The sequence below is a fragment of the Lampetra fluviatilis genome, chromosome 20 (assembly GCF_964198595.1).
Source record: "Lampetra fluviatilis chromosome 20, kcLamFluv1.1, whole genome shotgun sequence".
Classification (NCBI taxonomy): Eukaryota; Metazoa; Chordata; class Hyperoartia; order Petromyzontiformes; family Petromyzontidae; genus Lampetra; species Lampetra fluviatilis.
This window is the reverse complement of record NC_136294.1, coordinates 10,665,959-10,690,841: the sequence shown is the minus strand read 5'-3', so window position 1 is coordinate 10,690,841 and position 24,883 is coordinate 10,665,959. Positions and strand designations below refer to the sequence as shown.

Sequence of the window (24,883 nt, the reverse complement as noted above, 5' to 3'; positions counted from 1 at the left end):
GGGATGAAGGCCTCCCCTATGCCGTATTGTCACTACATGCAGATGTGTGCATATAATGCACAGCACATGTGCCTTTGCATTTCCAGTGTATTTATGAAAACACAGTAAGTTCGTGGTTTTTCAGAAAAATGTGCATGTGGTATTGGTTGGGCAATAGCGACAGGCGACAGCACAGGTGGTGCATCTGTCAAGTCATCTCAGTCGGTCAATCCGTTGCCAAACTCCCTCACCTGGATCTGTCCCGTGGCCACTTGTCTGCGAGCCTTCGAAACTTTGCCTCAAAGTGCACCTAGCCTGGCACAAACGCTGTGGTGACGTCACTGTCACTTAGTGGCGTTGGTTGTTGTTGCAATCGTTACATTGTTATGGGCATCTGTCCATACAAGGTTAGTCGAAAGGAATCACTGTTCAAACGAGCATTGGCGCGGTGTTCATCTCTGTTGGGAGCCCTAAGCCATATTCTTGGTTCTTTCGGTAAAGTCACGTAGATAGAAAATTCAAATAATGAATTGAAAATAATATAACTTAACTTTTAAATGATTTTTTGCATTTTTTTTTATCTACGTGACTTTACCGAAAGAACCAAGAATATGACTTCCTGCAGTCACGAAAGTTTTAAGTCAAAATTTTACCAGCCCTAAGCCAGCTTTGAAATTTCCACATTGCTTTGATGGAGGCCAGTGCTCTTATTATCTTCCATTAAAGGATCGTATCAACCAAGGACGGATGATGGGCCGAATTCACATCCAACATGGATTCAACTTGGATTCGAATTTGCAGCCGAATTGTGCTTGTGTGTGCTTTACAAACTCTGCCACCCAGCCACACTGTTAATCATAGTCACGTAAAAAAACACTGAAGTGGAGCCATAGCCATGGAAACATGCTTTAGCTATTATTGACATCTGGTTAGAGATGTTAAATGTTTTTTTTTAAAGAGCCCTTTATGACAAGTATTGCAGCAGGAATTCATTGCTGAGAATGCAATTAATGAGCCATTCCTGGGAGCGGGATGATAGCACATGACTTCATATACTAAAAATAATAATTGTGCATTTCCTGCCATAGAGGGTAAAGTGCCATTGAGAAGGCTGTTGCAACGGCTGGACTCGGACGCTTTCGGAAATACACGCCGTGGTTTTTGAGCCCACCGCAGGACCGACCGAGCGACCCCGTGATTAAAACCGTGGCTCAGCCTGTTGCATCTCTAAATGAGGTTATTGCAATGATCATTGAGAAACTCAAGTCAAGAATTAGCCAGGGGCATCAGAGACTGCCTCATGTCAGAGAAATGAGCTGGCACCAATGACATCCTGAATTCAAGAAAGCCACCAATTATTAAACCAGACTCTCATACATAGTGAGTTTGGTCTCAGGCCAGTCAATAATTACTCCACACACATAAAAAAAATTGGGTTTTCACTGAAATTGGCATGTTTCAACCTTCAAGACTGGCTATTTTAGTTGTGCAGTGAAAACTTATTCCAGAGGTAATGCCCAAACACAAACAATGGTACAGATAGATATGTCATTAATGTGATGATGATAATGATACTAAGAACCATAAAGACATGATTTGCTCTGCAGAGCACTGGGAATAACAAATAAAATGTGCCAATTATTTCAAAAAAACTACCAATTTGTTCTTGTGTATTTATCTCGGGGCCTTCTGTTTTGTTCCAACATCCACAGTACAATCTTTTGGAGGAAAAGACAATCCAATTCCACCTACCCTCTTCACACAACAGGCAACGTTTCGGGCAATGACCCTTCTTCATGGGACATACACAGGAACATTGCCTGAAACGTCACCTGTTGTATTTTTATCCTTTTAAGGCCACACAGTATGATGGACTAATGTGTTGAGTGTTTTTGTTGCTAAACCTGCCAAAGCAGCAGTAGGAGCATCGCAAGACGGTGTTTTTAACTTCACACAATGCATTGCGTTTCAGTTCTCTTCGGGTCCCCGTTTCCTCTCCGTTGTCACCAATGAGTGAAAGGACACAATCTGAAAACAGAGGAATATGAATAGAAGTGCTGTGTTAGTGCCTAGTGGCTTCACCCACTCTCTGGTTCGAGTGCAGCAAAGCCGGCCTGCGAGCTGCCCCCTTGTTTTATCTGCGCTAGGCACTTGTTTGCCTAGCTGTGTTTAGACTGTAGTTGGCTTTCTTTAATCCTTTACACACAGGTATCAGGGCATCGACAGTGCCTTGACAGTGGCCAGCTACCATTTCCACGTTGCAGACTATAAAAACAGACTGACAGACTGATTGAAGGGTGTATTGTACGAGTTTTTTGGGGGGGGGTTTAGGTTTTTGTCTAGCCTTTAATTGAGCCTGTAAAAAAGAGCACACTTATGAGCGTACCGCCGAGCACGTGTGTGTGTGTCCATTTGGGGAGCGGTGACGCAGCGCTTCTTGGCACGCTGCACAGGGATTGTTTGGTTTGATTCCCAAATTTCTACAATGTTGACTCAGCGTTCCTGGTGTGGTGTGTTGTCTTCAACACTGGGAAGACAAAGACGGACATGCGTGATGATAACTACACCAGGCTTAGTAAGCGCTCGCTAACGGCACTTTCCCCGACGTCTTTAAGGCAAACTGGGGGATGCTCGGTCTTTAATTTACTTGCAGAGTATGTGTGTGAGTTTGTGGGTTAGTGTTGGGAGTATTGTTAAAGTGTGGTTAGCACAACACTGCAGTGCAGTCCTGGAGAATGGTAAATCGTTGGCCGCATGCATTACCAGTGCGAGTTTGTATCTAAGCCTGTCCTGGGACACACTTCGGTTGACTCAGCCTAAAATCACTACATGTTGTGGTGGGGTCAGCATCAGCACTGTGAAATGTGCTGAGTATGCATATTTGTCCTATTACACCTCACAAATGTACCTTGTCGGCCTTAATAGGTGCTTACTAACAAGCCTCAATAGGAGCTTAATGACAAGTGCTTGTATATTCCTTAGTTATTGTGAACGCAATGTATTTATACTCACACACGTGTCCTTCTGTATTGTATGTTATCCTCATTGCTGCACTCAATGAACCAATTAGTGTAAATTGTTTCACGTACGATACTGTACCGATCATTACATGCCGACATTTCGTAATGAGTGGAGCGGTGGCACAGTGGTGAGACCTGAGTTCGATTCCTGGCCACCCCCAGGACCACCAAGTGGTGAGTGACCTCTGAACCGATCTCGGACCGAACACTTTTACCTACCTGCATTGACAAGCGTGGTGAAGTATGGTCAAAATAACAGCCGTAGGCAGATATATTTATTTATTTAATATATTATAAAATACATTTTACACAAATGTCACCATCGACAGAACGACTTAAATAACACGTCGATGATTTAAGAGTTAAATGAGTTATGCCCTGTAGAAATCGCTTGCAGTATTTCCTCAGAGGGAATTCTTTTTTTTTTAGGGGTACAGACATGAACGTGGCACATGTTTACGTCTGGTTTCCCTACACTGATGGTAAACGGATTTGTGGAAATGCAAATCTGAGAAAGCACGACTGAAAATAATCATTTTTATTTTTTCCCATAATTAATTCGCCTGTAATAAAATAAAGGACTTGGCAGATTTCAGCTGGGATATGCAGTCCGTGTTCTAATTGTTGCGATTTATCCCCAACAAATGTACGATATCTATCTATTATGGCTTTAGTGATATTATTTTAAGAACTGGAAATAAATTGCTTTTTTAATTCCTCGAAATATCCAATGGGGGGGTGGGTTGGGAGGCGGTGATGGGGAATGTTTTGCTCAGTTTGCCCTTTTGCGCCCCTCTCATTTCAAAAATATAGTTTTTTTGCAACGAATTTGTTTTCTTTCCTGGCAATTCAGCCGTGCCTTATCATTCTTTGCTGTTATTTTTGATATTGTTGAATGTCGCATTCCTCCTGAAATGTAGCATATTTACGGCACGCGCGCTCATTAATGAAACGGTGTTCATCATCAATCGGGATGAAATGGTGTTTATCATCAGTCGGCATCAATGCACTGCTGGATAAAGGCACTCCCCAAGCTAGTTTGGACGCAATCATTCACGTAGAATCCACAAGCAGGAGGATTCCATCGCTCTATTTATAAACTAAACAAATACTTTTACTGATCTATAAAACGAGCAAAACTATTTATATTTTTAGCAGGTGAGGCCCACTGAGCAATGTGGCTCTTTTTCAGAAGTGACCTGGCCACAAATGATAGCTTAATGAAGTGGCTCATCACGTGGACATTTATAACATCCAAATACTTTGAGCGCGCGTTGATTCTCAATGTGGAGGGAAACCCCGGAGGACCCGGAAAAAACATTCATATGACCACGAGGAGAACGTGCACGCTTCATATATACAGCCGTCAGTTGGGATTGAACAATCTCCTGCATACCAGGCGAGGTAGTTAACATCTCACCACTGTGGTGTCCCGTGAACGGCGGCCGTCATTTTGAGATACGTTCCATCCCTTTGCTGCCACTCCTTCAGTTTGGGTTGAGCGTTGGCCACCTCCTAATCCCATTGCTGGGTACAGCTTCCTGATGAGGCCTTATTAAGGAAAAAATATAATACAAACATCTTAACTGTGTGCTTAAAGTAGCTGCTTTTGTGTAACAAGTTAATTAAACACAATAATGGGTTGTACTCTCACTGAGTGAAAAGATCTTGAATTTGAGCCGATTGACCTCATTCGTCATGAATTCGGCCAATTGGCTCAATCTGCATTGACATTGAACAATCTGTTATTATAATATTTAATGAGCCTGCTATTTATGCATGGCTTTCCCTGCATCGCGAGGTCGAGACTTCGCTCCGAGGGCGCCTGTGGGGGGGACCGTTTGCCGTGTGGCTGCCCCCCACCTGTGGAACGTCCCCCCTTCCCTCCCAGCCGTATCCGTGACTCGGGGGGGGGGGGGACATGTCGGTGTTTTGAAGCACTCGACCAGTGACACTGTGCAATCTGGTTTTTTAATGGGGTGTTGAGATGTCCACGTGTACAGTGCTTTGTGATCTTTCAATGAAAGACGCCGTGTAAAAATACATTATTAGCATTGTTAAAATTATATTGTGGGTTCACATTTGGCAGGTGTGGACCTTGAGAGTGTTGCCGGGGGTCCTTGTCTATATCAGGGAACCCAGCAGCATTTCTCGAACAGGCCTGACTACTGCTGAGGAGTCTCTGAAAGTTGAAACTGGTTCATATGTTGCCTGAGAAAATACACTTATGTCGTTACCCACAATCCGTTTTGACATTGTAAAACGAACTTTGCACTAGACTCTATAATTTATCTGAAACAGCATTTTAGAATTCCTGTAATGCAACGTTATCATGTATTATTTCAGAGGTCATTGTCATCATCATTATTCATCATCACTTTTGTTACATTAATGATATTTTGTTTGATAAGTCAATTTATTTATTAAGAATTGAGCCAGCTGGGCCATGATTGGGCAAAGACATGGCCGACTTTTCACCCAGGCAGTGGGAGAGCTCAGACTGAGGTATTTCTGAACTTATCACTAAAACAACAAACAATTACGCATGTTTAAAAACGCGCAAGTTATAAAAACAAATATTCTAGTCAGAACAATTACAATAACATTTTTTTAACTTAACATCTTGTCAATGATTTTCATGTTTGCTCTTCTGCTTAAAATAACTTTAGTCTGAATACCTTTTCAGGAACATCCTGCCTTGGGACGTTTGCTCAATTTCACTTTGAGGAGTGTTCATCATGAAGGATGAAACCAAAGTTACCTGGAGAAACCCCACACATATGGAGGATAGAGCTGCTTTTTATCATTACACGCTTTCATGTAACTCACTCTGTCTGTTGTTGTATCCTCAAATCTTGTAACTCAATTTTAACCCACTTCTCAATGTGGTATCGACTGAAAACTTGGTATACTTATGTCATACTGATGACAATACTATATTATATCATGCAAATATATATTTTTAAACATTATTTTTTATGTTATGTTTCGACTTGGGTCTAATTGTTCACGGTCAATTTAACGTTGGCTGTAATTGGCCACGGTCCCTTACGTTATGGCAAGCTTCGGGGCCACTTCCTGGAGTCGTGGAGTTCTTCCTTTACGAGTACATTTAATAAAAGCGTGTTAAAATTTTTTTTTTTATATATTACTTATTTTTATTTAGTTTTTTGTCCTTCCCCCACATCTCAGATTAGCACGGTAGGCTACGTACGGTGCGAAAGATGTTTACCATACATACATAACCCTCACTGATGGCTTTGTGAACCCCATTAGCTATCGTGACATCTCCTGGCCACCTCTCAGCCCAGCTGGTCTGGGAGTTTCACGGTCTCTCTATATGGCCTACCAGCCCTTTTCCCGTGAAGTTTTGGATCACAGGTGTGCACCGCTGGGATGTTACATGGCTCAATACAGAGGTCTGTTCCTATTTAGCTCGAAGCATTCGATGTTGCTGCTCATCGTCATCGTGGCCAGCGTTGCCTTGGAGCGGTTTTTGTCCCAGAGGGATCACTTTCACCACTCCAAAGGGATGTCTGGCCACAGCAAGAATGCATGGTCTAACTAACGAACTAAAACTTGACTCTATTTCACAGCGCCATTCACAACAAGGCCTCGCAGCATTTGACGTGAAATAACCCAACCCTTAACAAATCCTTGACGAATAAAACGGAATGAAATCCTAAACAAATAAAAGCCCTTGGAGAAAGAGAGACGCATACACCGTGGGTCATTGGGCTCTCGCCAATGTAAAACGAACTTTGCACTAGACTGAATAATTTACCTGAAACAGCATTATAGAATTCATGTAATGCACCATTATAACGTCTGATTTCAGAGGTCATTGTCATCATCATCATCACTTTTGTTACATTAATGTTTTTATTCGATAAGTCAAAAATGACAAACCCCTTGACGAATCAAACGGAATTAAATCCTAAACAAATAAAAGCCCTTGGAGAGAGAGAGACGCATTCCCCGTGCGTCATTGGACTAGCGCCAGTGTTCGTTTCGCGAAAGATGTTTATCAATTTCAATGTTTTATTTGTATTTTAGTCAACGATGCCTGTGAACGGATGACGTATTGCCTGCCCGCAAAAAAATAAATCACGACCGTACAATAATATATATTTTTAAAATCCTGACGAAATTAAAACTGTTAGCCAGTATCAATGATGGTGTTATTTTATTACATGGATGTTATAGCTAAACACCTGAACAACGGCACGTTCCATGTGGGCCAGCCCCACGTGCGCAAATTCGTTTTCAACATCAACCGCTATAGGAACATCGACAAATTTACATGGAGGGAAAACAATTAAAGCCGTGCAACTCAAACTCACGGACAGTAGAGTAAATCCACAGCAGTGTGCACTCCTTCAACGGAGGAACATCTAAACCACACCAATTCTCTTCATGTGAAGCCCTCTCGTCATCGTGGCTGGCAGACCTTGACATTGACATCGAGCTCTCAACACACCAAAGACAAAGATCCCCCCCCTACCGTATAGCCTTAACATAATGTTGGGGCAAGTGCTGTTAGCGAGTAGCACCTATGAAGGCCAGCAACCACGCCCGACTGCCTTTGTCTCCCCAGCGGCGATGTTTACACACCGCGCCAGGTAGTCATTTGAGGCTGAGTAGACCTAGGGGAGGACCGGGACCGATTCAGATAATCGTCACCGGTGGTGTTGTCCCGTGAGCGGGAATCGAACCCGGGTCGTCAGGTTCGTAGCGCTCACCGCTCCACCACCGCCATCACACGCCAGGATGGAGGAGGATCGATGCGTTTGTCCCAGAGGTCGCAAACGGGTATCGGGTAGGGTACTGGTATCGGGTACCGGTTGCGACCTCTGGTTTGTCCCCTCGCCGCTGCCCTCTGGACAATGCCCACCACCCCCACCACGCACGCAGCAGCAGTAGCAGCACCGCCGTGGTCTCCGTCCAGCTTGCATCGTGGTGCAACGGCGTCCTCGGCTCCCAAGTCGAGACGGCGCCGCGTGAACCACGGCCCGAATTGTGGGGCACGGGCAGCAGCAGCAGCAGCCGCCACCGATGCCGCCGCCTATGCCGTGCCGGGACCCTCGGGTCCTGTGCTCATTGCAATTAGAGGCGGCGCGCGCGTGAGAGCCAACAGCGCAGCGACGCTGCGTGCCACTGCACAGGAAGCTGCCCCCCCGCTCCCCCCAAACCCCCCCCCGCTACCCCCCAAACCCCCGCACCCCCCAATCCCCGCCCCCCTCCAACTCCCCGCTCACCCCAACCCGCCCGCCCCCCCCAACCCCCCACTCCCCCCCAACCCCCCCGCACCTCCCCCCCCGCTGCCCCCAAACCCCCCTCCGCTCCCCCCAACTCCCCGCTCCCCCCAACCCCCAACTTCTCACCGCTCCCACCCAACCCCCCCCCCGCTCCCCCCAAATCTCCGTTACCCCTCCAACCCCCCGCACCCCCCCCCCAATTCCCCCGCTCCCCCCCCGCCCCCACATCCCCCGCTCTCCCACCCCGAGTTGAGATCCGACCGCTGCCCACGAGCGAGTGACCCCAGCCCGAGCGAGGAGTCCGGTCGACGCAGCAAGTGCCTCCGTTGCGTTCTCGCGTCCCATCGAGTTGCGGCGGGTGGGGGTGGTGGTGGCACTGAGAACCACGAGGCTGCGGTGGAAATTCCACGTTCTCATGGTGGGAGGGAGTCTTTTATTTGTGGTCAGTGTTTAAGCCACAGTGGACTTTCCCACGAAAACCACGTCCGTATTGTCGGTGAGGGACGGATAATGGTCTTAAGCTGACCTCTTGACTGAGATTTGAAGTCACAATTAATATGGCGACTGCCACCATTTATAAAGGCGGTGCTATGATTCGCTATGTATTGTCAATCCACTGCTGGATGACGGCCTCGCCAATAGGTGTTTGATTGTAGCCCATGCTGGTCAGTGCATGTGGCTGAAGGGGAACCCAGGACTCGTTGGGATATTAATCACCACTGATGTTAGTCATGACCAGAATTCAAACTCAGGTGGCAGAGTTAATAGCACCACACCTCAACCCTCTATAGAAATATATTCTGATGAATTTTCCGAGACCCATAATTAAGGGGAACCCAGGACTCGTTGGGATATTAATCACCACTGATGTTAGTCATGACCAGAATTCAAACTCAGGTGGCAGAGTTAATAGCACCACACCTCAACCCTCTATAGAAATATATTCTGATGAATTTTCCGAGACCCATAATTAAGAACATTAAAGGGCCGTTTGGGCAATTTCCAGAGGAGTTTACTGTTATATATTGTTCTCATTATCACACAATGTTTGAGGATGATAGATATTTTTGTTAAATCTGTTTATAAGCAGTGGCGTCACTAGAGGGGTGCGGACCGCACCGGGTGACACCATCAGAGGGGGGTGGCACCAAAATGACCGTCTCTATAACAATTTTTGTACAGTGTTTCAGCAGAAATTGATTATTATTTTTATTAAAATATCCCTGTAGTTAGTTATAACAACAACATTTTTCGTAAGCCCAGCTTACATGTACTGTATTAATATACATACAAGGCTAAAACTCGATGCGAATTTACCTTTTGAACGTTCCAATGCGCTCCGGTCAGAGCTGTCATTGTTACCCAACTCCAGTGACGCTTCGAGTCACGTGGTTTCGTCTGCACGCGCTACAAGCACGCGGTGTAGTTTTCGTTGCTGCTCGTGTTTTTATAGTCGCTGATTTTATCAAATTTTCTAGTGTTTTAGCTACAATATTGTGGTAATTAGTATTTGTGCACCTATATAAATAACTTATTTGAGAATTAAGTCGTATTTAAGGGCAAATATTGTCATTTAAAGGTGTAATTGTAATTTTGCTAGTTGTTTACGTCACTACTATTGCCATGATATTCAGTGATATACGGGAATTACGATTTACGAGTAACATTAGTACAAAAAACATTACTAAGGATTCTATTTGGTCTGGTACGGACGAAGGTCCATGGGGGTGACACCATGAGTCACCGCACTGGGTGACACCAACCTGAGTGACGCCACTATTTATAAGTAAACATTTTGTAGTGTGCAAAAACAAAACCAGCTGTGATTGTAATCAAAATGTCTCTCAAACAACGAACAGCGTTGGTACTTGACTCCGATTTTTGTTAGAAAGAATTACATTTATTTTTATTTCTCCAATACAATTAAAAAATATATTTACTCTTCATCCCTCTGTATGTGCCGCATCCTTTCTCAAAGATGTCGGCGATCGTGGCCTTAAATGTAGGCCCTGTCCACGGTCTTTACTCAATAACTTTGCATTTAGACACTCCCAGTTGCATCCGACTGTTCAAATTGCTTTCAAAACTTCTAGATTTGAAGCTTTCGTGACTGCAAGGATTCATACTCTGTGACGGTTCCACCTGAAGACGGAGGCTTGTGTTGCTTCCGAAACGTCGTGAATTGTTTAATTTGTTTTATTTTACTTTTATTAATTTAAAATTTTTACCTACGTGACTTTACCGAAAAAACCTAAGAGTATGCTTTCAAAACTTTCTCTTTTTTTATGTTGCTGTGAATAGCTTGACTCTTCTGAGTTGTATTTTGTTACTTCCTCCTTGCAAGACAAAAACAACATTCCCATGTCGAGAATAAATGGTGTTGATAATTTAGATGTTTTTTCAATTTTAGGCAAAACTTAAGAACCAGAGGTGGCAGCCCTGAGCTATTGGGTGGAAAGTCCACATTTCCATGGAGGGAATCATGTAAATGTTTCATTTTTTATATTTGCATAAATTGGTCACGATGTGGATGAATGACAAAGGAAACGAACAAACGAACGAATTAGTAAATACATTAATTTAGAAAACCAATGGGGGAATGGGGGCTCGGCATTCTGGGAGGACATCTGGTAGCGGTTGTGGGAGATATGCCGTGTGCTGAAACGTGCTCCAGTAACAGAGGCACATTGTGCTTTTGCGTGAGTGGAAAAATGACACGAAATCAAATGCATATTGAGATATAAACTGGAGAGGAAAAGCAAAAGTGACAAAATGCACAAAGACGCGTGGAGCTATGCACGTTTGGCATGACACGGAGAGACAGAGAGAGTGGAATGCATTGAGAAGAACGTACGGGAGGCCAGCGACATCGTTATAACTCCATAATGTCTTTTTATTTTTGGGTTAGATCACCTAAATATAAATGTGTTGTTAAACCCGCCACAGCCAAATTAGGTTTATCACGTAAACAACATGCAAATTCGTTACTCGTACGATACACCGGTGTGTTATAGAGCAAATCTACAACTTTTACAATCTGAGTACGACGTATTACATGGATGATATTGGTCGCGGAAAGCCTGCGTGTTAAAGCTGATCGTTATCATTGTCAGGAAATATGAGTGCACAAGAACAGGACGCGCCGGGTCCCGAGGGGACGATGGCCATTGGTCAAGACAACGGCGCGTCGACCGAGATGGTGGAGCGATGAAAATCAGTGCATGTGCAGGCGCTTGGTGGATTGTTCACATCATAGGTGGTGGTGGTGACTAGGGGTGACCTTCATCCAGCAGTGGATTGATCAAGATGGATTGATCAAGGACGATGATTGAGATATGAAAGGCATGCTGTGACTCGTGTTTGGCGAAATGTAATCACAAGTCCCGCCTTGGCCGACTTTGACAATTGCTGCGTTACAGCCCCTGGAATGAATGCACGTTTCATACGATTGATGGTAATTAGTGCCTGGAATTTTGTGATTAAGAGCGATCTCTTGCCAGAGTTTAATTTAATTCATGACACATTTATTTTTTTGCAAACAACATGCGTAAACACGCTCATGTTGTAGGGCCAATGTACCAAGTGTTGCAGATATTAATCAAATCTTGACTTCAAGCTTTCGTGACTGCAGGAATTCATATTCTTTGGGTCTTTCGGTAAAGTCACGTAGATAGGTTCAAAGAAAATAACAAACAATAACCAAAAACTACGACGTTTCGGTCGTAGCACAAGCGTTCTTCCTGATGGCGGATGCTTGTGTTGCAATCGAAACGTCGTAGTTTTTTGTTATTTTTGGTTACTTTCTTTGAACCTATCTACGTGACTTTACCGAAAGACCCAAAGGTTATTAATCAAGTGCACGTTTTTTTTATTCCAGCATAAAGAGTTAAATATTTGTTCTGGGTAACCATGGCGATGCAGTGAGGGCATTTTTTTTGAGTGGTGAAAGCACAATTTAGTTTGCTGAAAAAGTGTTGTTAGTCAATGGAATTTTTTGCTTAAGTCTGAAGTTATGTTTCATTTAATTTGTATCCACAAAATAGTCACATTAAATGAATGTATGGCGAGTGTAAGAAATAAATACAGATCGATAAATCAATGCATTGCTGCATGCCCATTTCCTTTGGGATAAGAGCTACTGAAGGTGAATTGTAACATGACAAAGTTCGTGAGACATGGCAGCGGCTTTGGGTGGATTGTTCATGGCCGTTCATGATTGATCCATTCGTTTCGTAGGCTTGTGCGTTCTCTCAAGCTTGTTCGATGCCACTACTGACACATTACAATTGGACGCGACTTTCTTGAACGTTTGCGAAGCAGCTCTTTCGCGGGAGCGAGACGGATTGTGGCAGCACGCAGGACCGCGAGAGGTGGCGTGGCAACGTCTATCTACTGCTTTCGTCCAGCAGTAGATAGATCGTGGATGATTTAGAACAGTGGTTCTTAACGCTCACTGCAGCCTTGCACCCCTTTGGTCTCAATCGTTAAAACATGTTCAGTATAATGTTCATAAATAGAGGGTTTGATGAACCAAAGTACTGTAGTTGTACTTACATACCCCTGCTTAATTTGTGTTTCGATGATTTACCGTCTAAAAAAAATCTTGCATGTCTCGCACTGCCAGGAAGGGCATCTCGCACCCCCTGGGGGTGCATGCACGCCAGGTTAAGAACCACTGATTTAGAACATTGGCATATCATTTGCATATATAACATGCGGATATCATCTGTTCTTACGTATGGAAGCAATGTGTTCGGGAGCTGAAAGCTATTTTTCCTCCATTTGAAGGAGTGCAGATACTCAACCCTCTCACACGCAATTCTATTGCACGTATTGTGAGCCTAAGAATACATTTCGATAGATGAATCTATGCATCTATGCATGCTTAACGTGCATTCTTACATGTTCACTGACCTAATTGATGTGCAAAAAAACATTGTGTGTAGTGTTTTTCCCTTTTAATTATATATTGATAATTAATTAAAATGGGACATATGTGATCTGGCTAAATGGCTCAAGCAGTTAATGTTAATTCCCATATCATAGGACTGAACGAACACTGCTGAGATCCTGGCTTGAAATCCCTGTCCCTTCACCAGAAACTAATAAATACATCCTGCATGTAGCAATCGTTATGGCCTTATTAACTTCCCATAAATTGAAAAAAAAAATGGCTTTACCATTCATTGCGATAAAAATTATGTGAAAGTCAAATTGTCTCCATGCTCTGGCCAATACTCATCTCCGTCAGTGATGGCCCTCAGCTAGAAGATGAAATTCCACATTCTCATGCTGAGGTTTGAACTTTAAATCTTCTGACCTACCTGAGCACTCTACCGGCAGCACCATTTTCAGAGAGGGCCCACTCCAAATGAACAAATTCCCGCCAAAATGCGACATTCCCAGCATGGTGAAGCACACGCGTCCACTCTGTCCGGTGGCATATGGCACCAATCTTGAGATATTTTTTTTCCAAAAAAGATTGGATTTATAAACATTTCAGCGGGAGTATGCGGTTCGGCGCGTGCGAGCCTCCCCCACAGCAGAGGCCTTAATCAAGGCACGGCCAGTGCTCAGGGCCTGTTTATGACACCATGGCAAGCATGACGGGAGTTGAATCCCTTGTGGCTCCGTGGGGCTATTAGCCCCGCAGACATTATACGCTTACGAGGCCCTTCAGAATTCAGACATTTTTGCGCAGTGACCGCAGCGCCGTGCTTCACTCTCGCAAAAGGTTCTTCGGTGTAACCGCCCACTGTGAAGGAGGCGTTCAACATCAAACTCTTCCGTTATAATCACATCAATTAAAGACGCTATGTTTGTAGCGGCTTGACTGATATAATGTGTGAATGAATGCAAGTCATGTCAACAGTTCGTGACTCTGGCACGAATCAAATGAGCTTTCCATGATCAGATCCGTGGCCAAATATGTGCTGATAAGTGTACGGCTATAAATGTGCCCTAAAACGGCGTGGATTACCCCGGGCTAATTAGCTGGAATTTCCACGTGCTGCTCATGATGGGACAATTTGCTCCAGTGTCATCGTGACTTATGGTGGTGGGGGTGGGGGGCAAGGGGTGGGGGTGAGGAGGGAGGGTGGCTGCTCTACATGACCCTTGATGTCACGGGAAGGCGTTGCTAATGCAGATTTTCCTTCCCTCATTTTCCTGTTTGCAGAAATCGGCCCCGTGACCATCACCACGGACCCGGACAAATTCCAGCGGGAGCTCAGGGACCTTTACGTCCAGGTACAATGCGGGCTCCGCTGTGCGTGTCCGTGTCTGCATGTCCGTGTCTGCACCTCTGAATGTACAGGGGGCATAGCTGGTGTATCTGCCACTCATCTCAGTCAGTCAACCCATGGCACCTGGATCTGTCCCGTTGTGACCTTCTGCCACCAGCGAGCCTTCGACACTTCACGTAGCCTCCCAGTGCACACGGCCTGGCACAGGCGCCATGGTGACGTCGCCGCCACTTAGTGGCAAATGGCAGCTGTTGTTGTTGTTGAATACGCACGAACGAGGGGCCACTTTGAAATCTTGTTTTTTTTTGCTTCTCGACAATTCAGATGAAAACAAATGCTGGAACAGTGGTGCAGTGACGAGCGCGCTTCTCTGATTCTAGTCACCTGCATCTGATTTGTGGCCACAGCTAACATCGGTGACGGGTGGTGTCTGAACCGGTCCTAGGTATCCCCTTTACCAATGCACACTAAACTAGAATTTGTGAAGTATGGTCAAACAAAACCCTATGATCGTCTTGTTGTAGAAAGGCTTTCGTGCAGGAGTAGATTGACCTAATTGCTGTAAATCATCTTTAAACGAATAGTGCTGTACTAGTGAAATTACAGCAATGCAAAGATTCATAATTTGGCAATCAACCCATTTTTAGTTTTTCAGGGCTAAAATATTTCGATTAAATGACGAACCTAATTTCATACGGCGGCGTTTTTGTGCAATCGTTGGTGTCCATGCAGATACCATCCATATTTCTTTATTTGAGAGCCCCATTTCAACTCTGCCTGGATTTGAACCTAGCTTCTCAGTAGTGCTCATGCAGGACTAACACGCAGACACTCACAGTTCCCTGAATCACCTGGCTCCACCAATGCACCTTGGATCAACAGTGTCTTAATATTTGGCTGTACAGAGAGGACTTTCAGGCCATGTTATAGACACTTGGTGGAAGACATATGGCATCGTGGCATTGAAAAAGGAATCAACTGTCTACTTTTCATGCAATGACTAGCAACTTCAAACGGTCTTCAGTATAACCGCCTCTGTGAAGGAGGAATTAAACATAAAACTATTCCTTTATGATCACATCAATTCACATTTATGACAAATAAACCAATTGCTCCATTGGTAGTGGCTTCGTTGATATATGTGCATACAAGCCATGCCAATAGTTTGTGACTTTGGCATAACTTTTATTCGATTTTCATGATCATATCAAGGCCAAATTTGAGCTGATTATTACATTATGGATTTGAAGCTTTCGTGACTGCAGGAATCCATACTCTTTGGTTATTTCGGTAAAGTCACGTAGGTAGAAAAATAAAACAAAGAATAATATACCACGACGTTTCGATCGCAACACAAGCGGTCGTCCTCAGGCAGAAAAAAATATCCAGCAGTAGAACTGCTGAACCAGCCTGATTATTACTTGCCATAAAAGTTCCCTAAACCGGCAAGGATTCCCCAGGCTTGGAACTCAATTCCCAACTGGGATTTAAACTCACGACCTTCTGACTGTGAGTCAGGCACTCTCCTTGGATCGTCGTGAGTGAATATCTGCCTGATGGGGAGTTCATTCCTTCCTAATTAGGAAGGGATGGGGCCTAGTTCGGATAATTGTCCATTCTTTTGTATTCGCCCGACTTGACTACTGCAACGCAATACTGTTCGGGATTCCGAGTGAGGTGCCGTGTCGACTTCAGCTTGTTTAGAATGCAGCTGCTAGAGTCCTAACGCACCCCACCGTATCGCGAGCAGCACATCACACGCCCACTGTCTCATCTTTGCATTGGCTACCAGCCAAATATCGAGTAGACTATAAGATGCTGCTGCTGACCTACAAGGCACTCAATGGGTTAGCCCCATACTATTCACAGGAACTGATCCATGTTTTACACTCCAACGAGGTCCCGGAGATCTCGCCTTCTTCTAAGGACTCCGAGGTCAACGCTCATTTCCTGGGGTGATTGGGCTTTTGCCACTGTGCAGCTCACAAGATTTGGAACAATTATTTGTCTTTGCTAGTAAGACAATCAGAATTGTTAGATATATTTAAGTCCACCCCCGCACCTCTGATTAGCATGGTTGGCTACGTACGGTGCAAACCGATGATCAACGTACATACATACAAGTCTGTCTTGAAAACTCTCCTCTTTAAACTGGCTTAGTTCTGTCCGTATACCCTGGTTCAGTTTTTTCTCGCTTTCCATACATGGTGGCGCATTGGGATCTATGGACGAAATACGCCTTACAACTGTAAATTATTATCATTACTACTCTGGAATGCTGCGCTTGCTGTCCAGAACTCCCTCATGTCCAGCTGTAGTGCTGATTCCCACCCTCTGTTCATCACCCACTCACAATTAACATTTCTTCTCTACCCTGAACGTAATCGTGTTTTAATTGTTTCGCAGTTTGCGATCTCTTCCCAATCCCCAAAGCGTTCCTTCGTGTGCGCATGTTTCTGTTTATATTCATCTAAATAGACCGCTCTGTACACAATCCCGTAGCTTTATGTCAGATAATTATGACTTTTATTTACTGCCCCTTGCCCATCACATGTTCAGCCCCCCCATATGGTACTGCCATTAGTCACATGCACTGACCTCTATATCCAGAATTCATTGTTAATTACATTACCTACAGCTACGAATATGTATGTGTACGTATTTTGACCTTATATATCCTTACCTGCTCTTTCGCACCTACGATTAGCACGGTAGGCTACGTACGGTACGAAAGAGCAGGTAAAGATATTCAATCAGACTTTACCTGAAATGTAAACTACGAGCCATTTTAGGTATGCGATTAAATCACAGTAGCTCTTTAGAATTCACATAGAGCGTTTGACACTTCCTCTGATAATCACATAATGTGTTATAGCACGTTACCCCACGATTATTGGAGCAAACTTCATAGAATAAAATAAGAATGGATTCCTTCTTAATCTCATAATTAAGCTCCCAACACCAAATTAAGTCTGAGCCTATAATTTAGTGGGAACACCCACCATTCAGGGGTACTGCTGTGGTGTAACGATCAGCACACTGGGTTCGCGATCCAGAGGTCGCTGCTTCAACCTCCTGGTGTGGCAGTTTAAACAAAGGCACACGTCGTCTCTTAAATCCCTCCAAGTCTGCCCAACCCAGCGGTGTTAACGGTTTGCGCCCACAGCTAGTGATTTCGAAAATATATGGGTAATCTAAATTGTTTTATGGTTTTGATTTAAAGCTTTCGTGACTGCAGGGATTCATATTATTGGTTCTTTCGGTAAAGTCACGTAGAAGGGAAATAATAAAATAATATATATATAAAACAATACAAATTCTCACGTTTCTTGCTGTGGATTTCACACCTGATGATGATTGCTTGTGTTGCAGTCGAAACGTCGTGAGAATTTTATTGTTTTATATTTTTATTATTTTATTGTTTCTCTTCTACGTGACTTTACCGAAAGAACCAAGAATATGTATTATGGTTGTTATTGTTTGACTTGCATCACACTGGGATTTTTGCACACAGCGTTTAGTTTTTTTTGGAAAATTTGCTGGTTTATCCGAGGATATTTCTGTTGCGCGTCGTCGCTTTAAGATGTTCTCCGTTCATATTTTGTTGGTTGCGGTTGCACCCGACTTAAGAGCCGCATGGCTCACAGAGCTATACCAAATAAATGAAACTTAAAACTAATGGATCGGCAGGCCAGGTGTAGTGGGGGTTAATCGGTGTGGGAGGGTGCTCCCACCTAGACGTCTGACCAGCCTTGAAGAGGAAAAAATCCCTTGATAGGCGTTCTCTGGAGCTCCCTCTCATGGAAACCCTTTCGCCAGGGGTTGCCGTGAGAAAGTAATTGCAGCTCTGCACCTTCGTCTTGTACCCAACGTAAATCCGAAACACTTTGAGCGTCCAGGTGTGTCCCTGCTCGAATGAGGGTGAGGTGATGCTGTGACCTTTGTACGTATGTATTTTAAACTTCTTTCGCACCGTACATAGCCAACCGTGTTAATCGGAGGTGCGGGGAAGGACAACAAACCGTTGGCAGTCGTGAGCCAGTGGTGCAATCACAGATTCTACACTTGCCAGGCCAGTGCAGTCCTCCCTTAGGACAGCCACATTTGGTTCCCGCAAGATGGAAACACTCGTCGTATCAACGCCGGAGGGATGTTCAGAGTCACTTCCCAACTGAGATTTGAATCACGAACTTTTGATTGCGAGTCATGCGCTTTAAACACACAGCACCACCCAGGCAGATGCGACATCCCATTGAGAAGTATAGTAAATGCACAGGTGTCTTAATTATATAAAATAACATTAAACAAAACTTTTGAGCTTTATCTCTGCACATTTTTGCTGCTTGTCGCGACGCCCGTACAATTGCACCCAATATTTCGGTCGCTGTCTCGCATCAGCCAGAATATGTACGTGGGGTGAGTGCGCTGTGGGTCTGTGTCAGCTGCCACCACTGAAGCGCGCGCACACATGTCTGGCATTACGAGGACCATGCTTTTCACTCGATTAGCTGCCAAGCCCATGGCTTATCTCCGTCCGAGCGTCGCAGACCACAGCAAGCGCACAGTTCAACACCACCAAGCCTAGCCCGAGCACGCGCCTGTGCCCCATCGGGCTCCGGTTCCCACAACTGGCCGGCGCGGGCACCCTGAGCTCCCTCCCTTCTGCCGATACCATCGGCCAGGGGGGCGGCGGGTTGGGGGGATTCAGGAGAATGGCCCCGTGAAAGTCCCCTTGACGAGAGACATTCCAGAGCATTACCGCGTAATCCTGGTGGTGGGGGACGGGGGCTTGAGAGGGGAACTCACGAAGCCTCATGGGCCACACAGCTGATGTCCATCTCGATACCTGCTGCTGCTCTATGTATCCACCACATGTGCCTTCGCTATAGCCTGTTGCTCGCTGCAGCGCTCGTGCCGCTTGCGTGCAAATTTTGTATGGGGGGATCGGTGTTTGTGGTTTTTTTTATGCTTTTGCAGATTATGTATTTGTGGGACTTATGGGGAGGGTTGAGTTGAGCACTGATGCTGTGATCCCAGTGACGTCGGTTCGATTCCTGGTCACGCAAAACAAAAGGGACAGAGTGGTAGCTGAACCTGTCCTGGGTATCCCCTTGGGCAACTCGCCATAGCATCGGTGCCTTGTGCGGCGTGCAAACGTGAGTACTGGGGAGACAAAGGTGCTCGGGCATGGTACTGGCCCGACCAATCTCCTCCTGTACTTTGGCAGCCTTAATCGGCACTTACTAACAGTACCTGGCCCTGATAGTTTATAAAGATTCCTAGATTTGTGTATCTTTTTATCGGCATTTATGTGTGTCTTTATTAAGGTGCACGCTAACAGCACGCTTGCCCCAACAGACTGACGAAGGCCATACGGGGGATCTTTATCTTTGTTAGCAAATCTGTCCTCTGAACATATTAACACATTTCCACTCAATCTTTATCTCGCCATTGTTTCCTTTATTTCAGTTTTTTTTTCAACACCCTTCACCCATCTCATATCTCTTTCTCCCTTCTTTGCTCCTTTATTCCTCATCGCCTTCACCTGTGTCTTCTTCACACACCTTCAGTGTGTCTCCCGCCGCTGAACGAAGGCATCCCCAACACCGTGTTGGCCATGGGTGTTGCATGACCATACTTCACTACGCTCTGCCGGTGAGCGTTGGGTGAAAGTAGCCGCCCCGGGCCCGGTTCAGATATCACTCACCACTGACCGTTAGCCGTGGCCGGGATTCAAACTCAGGTCATTGGGGTTCACCGCGCGGCGCGTCGACCGCTGGGCCGCCGTCTTCACACCACTGTCTCCTTAACGAGAGCCAAACAGGATTTTCCGCTGAACAGTACACAACTGGTCATGCACTGCACCATCATCTCCCCACCCCCCTCTCCTCTCTGCCCCCCCTCCGGCACACACACTCTGAGACCCCGAGCATGCCAGAATTACAGGAAGCTATTTTCGAGTTTCGAATGCGTAACTAATTACATCTTTGGGGCACGTTTACTGCATCTCTCTCGATTCCATCACCGCCTCCCCCCCACCCCACCCACCTAGCTTCCCATCCGCCCCAAAGCCTCCTCATTTTGAAGCGGTTTTATATCGTCGTACGTGATGGATGAGAACAGAGAGGGGAGGGAGGGGGGGTCGTAGCCATCGCAAAATCAACGGAAAATCCAGGATGGAATGTCCAGAACGCATGCATCTATCTGATGCTTCTATAATGATGTACTTTATTTATCCAGCGTCGCCTAAAACTGAGCTTCAATACTCCTTTTCAGGAGAGATTTGCTTATAATGTGTGGCCATTTCTTTCATCGGTTTCATTTTGCACGAAGAGGAAACCGAGGTGCCTGGAGAAGCCCCCTGGCCTAGTTTGGGAAAAATGCAAAATAAGGTTCGGCCATAACCAGGCGAGCAAACTAGTTTCTGCACTGTCACTCAGTACAACCAGAAGGTCTAAAAGGTCGAGAGTTACACTCATGGCAATGTAGTTTGGTCTGCCCACCTTGCCTCCAAAGCACATAATTACCCAGAAAAGTTGCAACGTTGAGACAATGCGGACACGTGGTGGGAACAGTTCGGGGCCAACCTTGGTCCTAACGTTGGCCCAACGTTCCATGTTTAAGGGGTACAGGCCTCCATCACGCTCCTGTGCAATACTCTTGCTGAGTACATTTGACATACGGGCCGTGACTTGAGAACACATTGGCTGCTCTTACGGGCTGTGTCACGGTTTGCTCGATGTCCAACTCTGCCGCAGGGAGCGCGCGTGCGGTGATGCACGTCTTTGGGAATGCGGGTTGTTTTGGCATCTACCTTCCCACCCACTTGGAAAGTGCTGCCCTGGCAAAACAGCGCCACAATATCTTTAACAGGCCAGCTACTCTTTGAGATACGTGTCCAATTCATCATGGGCAGGAAATCCTTTCAGGAAGGGCATACCATGAGGCGTTATTTCATGTGATATCCCCTTATGAGAAATAAGGGTAAGTGGTCATTTTTCAACGTTAATGATAGGGAAGGATGTGGACGGTCTATGGAGATTATAGTTTGCAAAAATTGGTGCCAGGCTTCATTCAATTCCGCGGTAACTTATCTGTGGCGCGGTAGAGTGAGTCCGTGAAATATGGACTCTTTATGCACGCATAATAGCCAATGGAAAGCAATGTGACACAATTACCAACAAATGGAAAGCAATGTGACACAATTACCAACCAATGGAAAGCGGCAATTTCCATAATCGCTCGGTGTGCATCGTTGCATTGATTACAAACAACCGCAATGCCTCGAATCAATGATTACTCCTATGCTCGACTCCATGCTCTGCACCATGCTCAAACTGATGCTTGATCCCATGCTCGATCCCATGCTCGATCCCATGCTTGATCCCATGCTTGATCCCATACTCGATCCCATGCTCGATCCCATGCTCGATCCCATGCTCGATCCCATGCTCGATCCCATGCTCGATCCCATGCTCGATCCCATGCTCGATCCCATGCTCGATCCCATGCTCGATCCCATGCTCGATCCCATGCTCGATCCCATGCTCGATCCCATGCTCGATCCCATGCTCGATCCCATGCTCGATCCCATGCTCGATCCCATGCTCGATCCCATGCTCGATCCCATGCTCGATCCCATGCTCGATCCCATGCTCGATCCCATGCTTGATCCCATGCTCGATCGCATGCTTGATCCCATGCTCGATCCCATGCTTGATCCCATGCTCGATCCCATGCTCGATCCCATGCTCGATCCCATGCTCGATCCCATGCTCGATCCCATGCTTGATCCCATGCTCAATCCCCTGCCCGATCGCCGATGAAGTTTTGAATAGAAATGTGCACTGTATTGTGAATCGAAGGTGTGACCATGCTTTTACAAAGAGTGAGTTCTAATAGTGAGGTGGGGTTAATGTCAGGTAAAGGTTTACGAGGGGTTGGTGACTGGAGTTCAACATGTTGGCAGCGTCGGTTGGAACACGTTATGCAGTAGCGTCAGTGCTGTGTGCGGTAGCCATAAATTAATGCCAACAGCTGGAGCTTTTGTTCACACTGTCCAGAACTTCAGTGGCCAGAAACCAGTGTGCAGTGTCTTGTAACTCAATTACGTGTGCGGTAGCCAAAATGCAACACGCGGTACCTGTAACTCAACATGCAGCACAGTGGCGCGATGTTAACTACCTCGCCTGGTATGCGGGAGGTCATGGGTTCAATCTCGACCCTGACGCCTGTATATTTTGAGTTGACACATTCTCTCCGTTGTCGCGTGGATTTTTCTCCGGGTCCTCCGGTTTTTCCCTACACATTTATAAACATGGCGTTTTAGAGTATTTGTCTGCTATAAATGTCCACGTGATAAGCCACTTCGTTGAGCTGTCATTTGTGGTCAGGTCGCTTCTGAAAAAGTGCTATACATCTCAGTGGGCCTCACCTGGTAAAATAAAAAACATATAAAATAAATATAGTCTATATAAATATATAATTGACTCGCACCCTCCACAAGTCGGTGAATTGTCACAATTTAGGGTTGCCATTGAATGAGTGATTTTTTTGTCCCATTCGTTCTCCCTGGTTAATATTGGGTTTTTTTCATTCACCTTTACTCATTCGTAGAGTTTTCGTCCCCTCTGTTACGGAATAGGTAACATCGGCATGCAGCTTATGTGTACTTTGCATACATCCTCAATAGTCACTTACTCCGCACCTGATTTGATGCATTCATCACAAGCAAAAGTTCCACGGGTCGGTTCGTTAGTAATCAATGAATGTATACATCGTTACATGGCTAATACACAGCAGCCGGAATTAAAACCGTGCGTGCAGGCACCAAAGCACAGTGTGTGACAGTTGAACCTCGATATGCGGTATAAAGAACCCAATGCGGGCAGTCCTCGACTTATGGAATGGGTTACGTTCCTGAGACCCGTTCGTAAGTCGGAGCTCAATATTTAGTTGTACATACGGTCAGTGTTATAAAATGTGTTATGGTTCAACAAAAAAAGGAAAGCGTTTTTAAAATCATAAATAAGAAGAAATAAAGTACATTTGCATGCAACACAGTCATAAATACTGTATAGTAAATCAAACTTAAAAATAGAGAAACATGAACCAATAGTTTTCACTTACCTTGAGTCCTGATGATTGTTTTGTCGTTAGAAGGGGTGGCTCACTGTTGTGGTGCATCACGCGTGATGCTGGGACTCACTACATCTCACGGAGGATCGCCCCGCCTCTCACAGAATAGTTCCGCGGGTCGGTTCAAAAGTACGACTGGACGTTCGCAAGTCGGATGGTTAAAAATAATATCTCATGGCGGTTCGTTCGTAAGTGGGGTTGTATCGTAAGTTGGACGTTCGTATTTCAGGTCACTGCCTGTATGCAGTCGTCGGAATACATCATGTGGGGCATAAGCAATCGTGAAAATAGGCAAGATACCAATCAGTGACAAACTTCGTATAATTCCTGAAACAATAATTTTATTTTATGAGCTTGTGAAAGACTCACAGAGTCCGTAGATTTTTTCTGAGGACGATTGCTGGAACTTTCTCTTTTGATTGTGTGGAAGAGCCCTTTCTTGACAGAATAAACAAGCAGACAATGTCTTCTTCACATAACCCTCTGTGCACATGAAAACAAATAAATATTTCTTACACTTGAAAGTTGTTTTCCTCGTAGCTGTTTGATACCCAGTGCCTGCAGTGTTGTGATTTATTTTCGCTGCTGTAACTTTTTTCCTTACGAAGGTCTTCCCTGGGTCATTCTCGTAAAAGAAGCCCACGGGCTGAATTTTCCCTCGCCCCACGTATACAAATACTTAAACAACTAACAGCAACAACAACAGCAGCAGAAACTTACACAACCCATCAGCTGCACAGCCTTCTGGGAGTGCACAATTTCAGCAGCGTCGTTTCAAGACGAGCAAACTGTGCGTGCACTGGCTTTCGACGCACATTGCCTCATTATCAGAGCCATGCTTGCTTGACATCCCAGCTGGTGAATTGCTGACCGTACGGGAAAGGGCCCTCTCGCCTTCAGCCAGGCAGGACAATTACCCTCCGGTGTGAACTCTCGCATGCACGACGCTGACACGTTGATGTGCCTCTCGCCGGCCAGGGTGGGGGGGACTGCCCCGAGATGAGCATCGGTGCCATCAAGATTGCCGTGGAGATCTCCCTGCCGGGCTCCTTCATCTACGTCTTCACTGACGCCCGGTCCAAGGACTACAAGCTGGCGCCGGAGGTGCTGCAGCTCATCCAGCAGAAGCAGTCTCAGGTGAGCGTCTGCACGGTGCGCGCGTGTGCACAAAGGACACGTCTTTAATGTGCTGCGTACTTTTGCTTGCGCTATGTCCGCACGTGTACAATTACATGGACAACCT

At 45.5% G+C, this 24,883-nt stretch overlaps 1 protein-coding gene across 6 annotated transcripts in view; it reads left to right on the top strand.

The window, feature by feature from the left end:
- HMCN1 (hemicentin 1) overlaps nucleotides 1–24,883 on the top strand; it is a 267,719-nt gene that overhangs the window by 8,710 nt on the left and 234,126 nt on the right. For all 6 annotated transcript variants that reach the window (XR_013637801.1, XM_078865602.1, XM_078865601.1 and 3 more), the window contains exons 3-4: nucleotides 14,436–14,506; nucleotides 24,619–24,777. Coding sequence is in view for 5 of the 6 variants with exons in the window: in XM_078865602.1 (XP_078721728.1) it covers nucleotides 14,436–14,506; nucleotides 24,619–24,777 (230 nt within the window). In the remaining variant the exon portion in view is untranslated. The remainder of the gene's footprint in view (nucleotides 1–14,435; nucleotides 14,507–24,618; nucleotides 24,778–24,883) is intronic.